We start from the raw sequence: 6,322 nt of genomic DNA on the forward strand, positions 1-6,322 counted from the left end.
CTTCGCTTCAGTGCCAGCAAAAGTTGTCGCCGAGTTTGGAGGTAAAAGAAGTGACGAAAGTTTGACCTTTTGCCACGCGCAAGCGCCCACTTGCTCGCGGTTTTTGTTCGAGGCCCGCGCTCACGCCATGCACGTTCTCTTCTTCGTCATTGTCGTCTTCAAACTCCAGCTTCAGAGACGGCAGCCAATCAAACTCTGCCCAGTGGCAGGCGTCAGCGAACGCGACGCACGAGCCCGCGTCCACGAGCCATTCGTTCGAAACGGGGCGGCCCAAGCTGAGCACCTGGAGGCTCAGTTCCTTCTCGGACGCCGACCGACCCGGAGGTAGAGAAGTTGTCCCGCCACCACCTTTGCAACCCAGTCCCTCGCGCTGACCATAGCCTACACCGCAGTCCCGGAGCCGGTATGCGGTACAGCGGGCCTTCAAAGCGACGCAGGGAGGCGGTCCCGGGTCGCGTTCCGCCAATGTGGACTGGGAGACCTATGGCGGGGGGCCCGCTGTGGCCACCCAGGTATCCACCCATGGGATCTCCTTACTTCGTGCCTTTCCTGGGAGGCTGTCCACCTGAGGCGCCGGGCGCGTGCCTGGCACCCAGCGCGCAGGCAGTGAAAAAGGGCAAGGCGAACATCGTACAGTTCGAGTGGAACGGCTGCACATTCTACCGCTACATACCCGAAGGGACCAAGGGACCAACCAGCCGCCACATGATACCAGGTGAGCCACCCATACCACTACCGCCGTTCGCTCGGCCCCCATTCGAGTGGCGCCAACGGACGTCACGCTCTCAAAGCCGTCGAAGGAAGCAGCACCAAGTCTTCCCCCCGAGGGCCCCGGCACCGCTGTGGACCCCGAGACCACTGCCACTAAACAGGTCCGGAGGCGGTCCAGAGAGCACCAAGCAGTTCGCTGCGGTGGCTGTCGCCATGGGCACCAGCGGTGGCGGATCGGTACCGTACCGGCCTCGTGAACCAAACCCAAGGATCCCGCGCAAGGAGAGCAAGACACCGGCGAGCCACATGCATCTACCCCCGTTTCTGGCAGCAGTGTCGAGCAAGCCACCCACCAAGTCACCGTCGCCGAACACCGCGACGCGCGTGCAGGGACCTCCGAGGGCCGCTGCCTTCAAGACCAAGGACTTCGCGTCGACAGTACCACTTCCGTTTCCGCTGAGAGCTGCTTTCGCAGCCAAAGAATGCTGTGCCTCCCCGGCCCTTCCAAAGAGAAATGAGGCACCCGGTACCAACTCCGGAACCGGTCAAGGTTCCAGTGGCGGCGGCGGAAAGTCCAAGCCAGGCGGAGGTGGAAATACGACTGCGCGTCGATCCAACGACGGCGGTGGCGTTCGCGAGTCTGACATGCTAGGGGCCAAGCCAAAGAAGCCGCCTCGCATGAATAACATGACCTTCACAAAGTCATCAGAACGGTCAAGTGGAAACTCGTCGTACAACAGCGGCAACAAGGCGTTCAGCCGAGCGCCGCCATTTAGGAACAGCCCGAGGGTGTACAGTTCCACAGTTCTCAAAGATTTCAACTCTCCTAGCAAGCAGGACAACGGCCGCGGTACGGCGACTGACTACAAGCCTATGCTTTCAGTACCCAGGGAGGCTCCGCCGAAGGAGCAACGAAGCGCACGAAAGGAGAGAAGAGTCAAGTACAAGGCTGAGATTGTAGGCACTAACATCATCGTCACTCAAGAAGAACCAAGCCCAGAGAAGCCCGACACGACAGCTACAACCACTTCGGTCAAAGAGCCAAAGACCTCTTCTCAGGCGTCAGGTGGAGCTGGAGATAAAAAAGCAGTTCGAGGAATGTCTTCTAAGGTTCCCGCTTACACCCCGAATGTTGAGCGTACAGGCTGGAAAGATCGTGACGAGTCGGCCTTCCAGAGTCGAATCCTGCACGCAGCTTTGCTTCATGGAACCAGCGTGGCCAGTGAGGGACGATCTTCAGTGACCGCCGACGCCTTCACCCAGTTAACCACTTTTGAAGTCAATGAGCAGTTTGACCGGTTTCTTGCACCGGGTCCTACATGCGTCAAGCAAGAGAACGCCGCGTTGGCGTCAAACCTCAAACCACCATCAGGCATTAAGTGGTGTGGCAAGTTTAGGAGCGTGCCTGCTCAAACGGATGAAATGCAGGCCAGAGCCTGCGAGCACAAAGACAAGCACCTTAAGGAGCATGGAGCTAAGATTACGGAAACGAAGCGTCAAGAGGAAGACGAAAAATCGGAACAAAAGCCCGATGTCGAAGACGAAAAAGAAGTCAGGGCCGTAGAACACGTACTGGAGCCTCTCTCTGAAGGTGAAGAGATAATTTCACCGGCATCCTACGCCGAGACGCTCACAAGCAGCTCCGATATACACCTCGGCAGTCTGGTCTCTGACGGTGTCTCTACGCCTTCGCCACGCGAAGACTCCTTTCACAAACCAGGCGGCGACAAGAACTTGACCCCGGAGAACTCGGCGGCTCTCCTCAATCAATTGGACAATTTCCTCAAAGAATGCAGTCCAATATTGGGAGCACAACAGTCTACCGAAAAAGCACAAGTGGTCCCAAAGAGCCGTGGATCCTCTACACCAATCTCTGAGGACGCTTCTAAGAACTCCTGCCCGGCGTCTACGGGACCAGACACTTCTTCGTCTCTTTCGAAAGGCGACGGTTTCTCCGACATTTCGGAACCGCACTCGCCGTTGGCCAAGGACTTGCAAGTACATGACGGCACGTCGATCGCAAGCGACATGATCCTCATCAACTTCGCCGAGGATACGACAACGCTGAAGGAGCATCTGGATGGTCTGGTGGCAGACTACAAGGCGAAGCACGAAAATGATCCCCCTGATGATACTGGTATGGCATTCTCTCCCAAAGGTGGCGGATGCCGACCACGGAGTACCAGCAGTGGTGCTGTCAACGTGCTCGAAAAGCACCCGGGCTCGTCACCAACTCGCTCAAGTGCACCGGTGCTTCTTCCGTCCGATGTGTCGACCCAGGATATGCTCAAAATGACGCCAGATGAGGCTTGCACAGCTGGGGGAGACTTCCGAAGTTCGCTGGCCGCCAAGGGTCCACTGCAGGTACGCAAGGACTGCATCGGAGACGCCTTGTCGGACAGAGGTGACTCTTCAGTTAAGATAACCCACGGGTCTGGTACTGGTACCACCGAAAACAGATGTCGACGATCGGTGGCCTCCTGCGACAGCTGTGGTGCGGTTTACTGCGGCTCCAACAGCGATAACTTCCCACGGGTGTGCTCGTGCAAAACTCGGCACGGGGCCCGTGCCAAAGGTAGCAAGCCTCTGATTGCAGTAGAAATCGACGAAGCTCTGAAGGAAGAGTACAGGGACCGGGAGATCGTGCCCTGCTTCGTCGAAGAGAACATAGAGTACCTGCTCGAGAGTGGGGACGAAGAGTACGGGCAGGCGGCGAAGCAGCGCTCCGGTCATCAAACGAGCTACCATGAGAGGTCCGGTCCCGGCAGCGAGGAGCACTCTGCGGCTGCCTCTAGGCAGTACCCCGAAAACAGCTCAAGCTGGAATAGGATCAAGGACGCTTGCGACGCTTCGACCACAGCGGTCGCTGGCACGGAGCTCTGCGGCGGCGACACAATGGGTGCCGCTTCCCGGGCTTTCATCTACGACTGTCCCTGGTGGACGTACGACCAGGGCGGTAATGAAGCTGCCAGTAAAGACACCTGCAGCAGCACGGCACTGCCCAGCAGTGACCAGGTGTCCGCTGACACTCCAGTGGCTGCTGCCGTCTCGGAAATAGCCTCCGACGCGACCGCCGCTACGCTGCACCCGTGGTCCACTACACTGAGGGCGGCAGCGGCTGCAGCTGAGACCGGCGTACATGGGGTCACCGCCGCCGGACCTGGGGCTGTCACCGAGCTGCCAGGTTCAGAGGCTACTGCGGGCGGAAATCCCTGGGGACCTTTCCTGGCGACCGCCCAGGCGATAGTGGGACCCAAGACGGAGGTGGTAATGTCCTCTGGGGACCATGAGACGGGTGACTCGTGCCGTGCAGCCCGCTCAGATGCAGACTTCACTACGCTGTACATGGAGGGGCAGCCTCGCAAGCCGGTGCTCAAGCAGCGCTGGCCGACCGAGACTGGCGCTGCCGGGGGACCTCCTGGTCAAGCGCAGCAGCGGATTGGAGGGGACAGGGATTCACTGTCCTTCTACGAGTTCCCGCTTAACGATCAGCATGAGGCGCTGCCACCCCAGCAGCATTCGCTGAGCATGGAGACCCTCGTCGGCTCTAACAGACTCGACGTCACTTCGACTACGTCTTCAGTTGGCGGCATCGAGCGACGGCTTGCTGAAGGTGAGCCGTTTACCACTTATTTCGATTCAGAACAGTACTCTTAATAAGTCACTCCTGTGGCTATCTTCATCTCGGCTGAGGATAACGAGGATGTTGCTGAATTTTTTGTGAGCATCTTAGTCAATGCGGCACGTGAACATAACACGCCGAAGCTGAATGATATCACTTTTTGTAGTATTTAGACAACTGTTCACCTCGTGTTTGCAGCTGTCAACTGTGCGGATAGAACTTGCGAGGCATCGTCAATTTTATTGTCATCGATGTCTCCTTAAATATCTAGGTCAGGTTAGGCTTGGCTGACAGTACCTACTGATACGTTTTTTGTCAGGTGAGCCTATGCCCCGGCCGGCCGATGCCTTGGACGGCAAGCCATCTGGCAGTGCAGCACAGTCTCCCGATGCCCAGTACTGCGAGCTGGAGCTGTACGCCCCAGTGAACAAGAGCGGACCGGCTGTGTGCGCCGTCGTCCTTCCCTCTGATTCCATGGCTGAAGGAGACTGCGCCAAGGGCGAAGCCCTCCTGCTGGACACGGGGCCACGGCCCGCCACTCCACCGGACGACTCTAGCCTGGACAAGAAAATAGCTGCCGAGACCTGCGCCAAGCCCATGGGCAAGATCCGTACACGCTTCCGCGACTTCTTCTGGAAGCACAAGTGATTGAGCTTCTGGTGCTGGTGACTCGCCCACCATCATATTGTGGTGCGTGCTCGAGTGACTGACACTAGGACATTAGGACCAGTCATTCGTGGCTCCTGGTATTGAGCCTACGGGCAGTGACGTGCCAGGCTACTCAACCACTTGCAGAGGAGTACTCGGCGATGACTCATCTCACTTCTCTTGGCTTGGTCTCTTTTTTGCGCCTCGGTTTCGCTTTCTGGCTTGTTTTTTGTATCTCTGGTGCAATGGGCAGTCAATTAATTGCACAGCACAGACTCTAGGAGCCCGCAATGTTTTTTTTTTTCAATTTTTTTTTCTTCTCCAGCTCCCAGGTCATGTGAACTGTTTTCTTCTTTATCTTTTTTTTTCATCGCTCTCCTTCGGGACGAGTATTCTTGCTTTTCTTTGTTAAGCGTTTTACATGTTTGTTGAAAGGTTCACATCAACTTTGTTGATGGCTGGGTTGCATTTGAGGCGGACAGAACACTGGGAGCAGCGAGTGGCATCGTTTGTTGGAGGAGGGGACATTGTTGTCTTTGTTGCTAAAGGTGCTCCTTTCGATGTTAAAGAGCACCTCTTGTTTATGTTAAACTTTGTTAATCTGATTTGCTGTTTACCCAGTGTTATGAAAAAGTGAACCTCGTCCATGTAAACGCGTTTTTGCTCAATAAAAGATGCAAAAATAACGCTTGCTTGTTAACTACTTCAAACTCGTTAGCGGCGTCGTGGATTACGCCAGCGTAACAGCCGCAACCAGTGCTCAGATTTAACAAGGAATATTTATAAATGCTCACGAGTCGTAGCACCAAAAGGCGGTTGCCATCAGCGTTTGATATTTATATACTCGTACACGTAAAAAAAAGGCGGGGCTTTCTCGCGCATTCAAAAATGCATAGTGACGACGAATAAAGTTTCCACTAGTGTGTGCTGCATCATGTCTCGAATAGCGCTTAGAGAATCTAGGGTGAAACCCAGAGTTAGTTGAAAATACGGACCCACTTGTGGAACAAGAAACTCGACGAGTACATGCATGAATTTAAAATCGGTGTTGCAGCAGTAATCGAACCCAAACCTGCGTGGCAGTCGAATATTTTACCGTAGAGAGACGGCTGGTTTTCAAATTGATCTGAAAAAAAAACTCAACTTTATTTTTTTTAAATCTGGTGAGTTGTTCAGGGACCTGGGCAGATATCCCCGCCTGGGTATCGGCCACGAGCCCTTGAGCTCTGGCGTCCTCGGCCCGCTGGACGGCCCACAGTTGGTCTACGAGAGCATGGCTGAGCAGAGCACTCTCCCAGCGCGTTCGGTTTGAGGCTGCGTCCCCATCTGGAGCCCCATCTC

At 55.7% G+C, this 6,322-nt stretch overlaps 1 protein-coding gene across 1 annotated transcript; it reads left to right on the top strand.

Moving 5' to 3' along the window:
• The first annotated feature begins 240 nt into the window (after nucleotides 1-240).
• Nucleotides 241-5,667, top strand: LOC142765460 (uncharacterized). Its single transcript, XM_075866499.1, has 2 exons — nucleotides 241-4,324; nucleotides 4,653-5,667. The coding sequence occupies exons 1-2, from the start codon at nucleotides 406-408 to the stop codon at nucleotides 4,979-4,981; spliced, it is 4,248 nt and encodes a 1,415-aa protein (XP_075722614.1). The 5' UTR covers nucleotides 241-405; the 3' UTR covers nucleotides 4,982-5,667.
• The last annotated feature ends 655 nt before the right edge of the window (nucleotides 5,668-6,322 follow it).

The sequence above is a fragment of the Rhipicephalus microplus genome, chromosome 6 (assembly GCF_043290135.1).
Source record: "Rhipicephalus microplus isolate Deutch F79 chromosome 6, USDA_Rmic, whole genome shotgun sequence".
Lineage (NCBI taxonomy): Eukaryota > Metazoa > Arthropoda > Arachnida > Ixodida > Ixodidae > Rhipicephalus > Rhipicephalus microplus.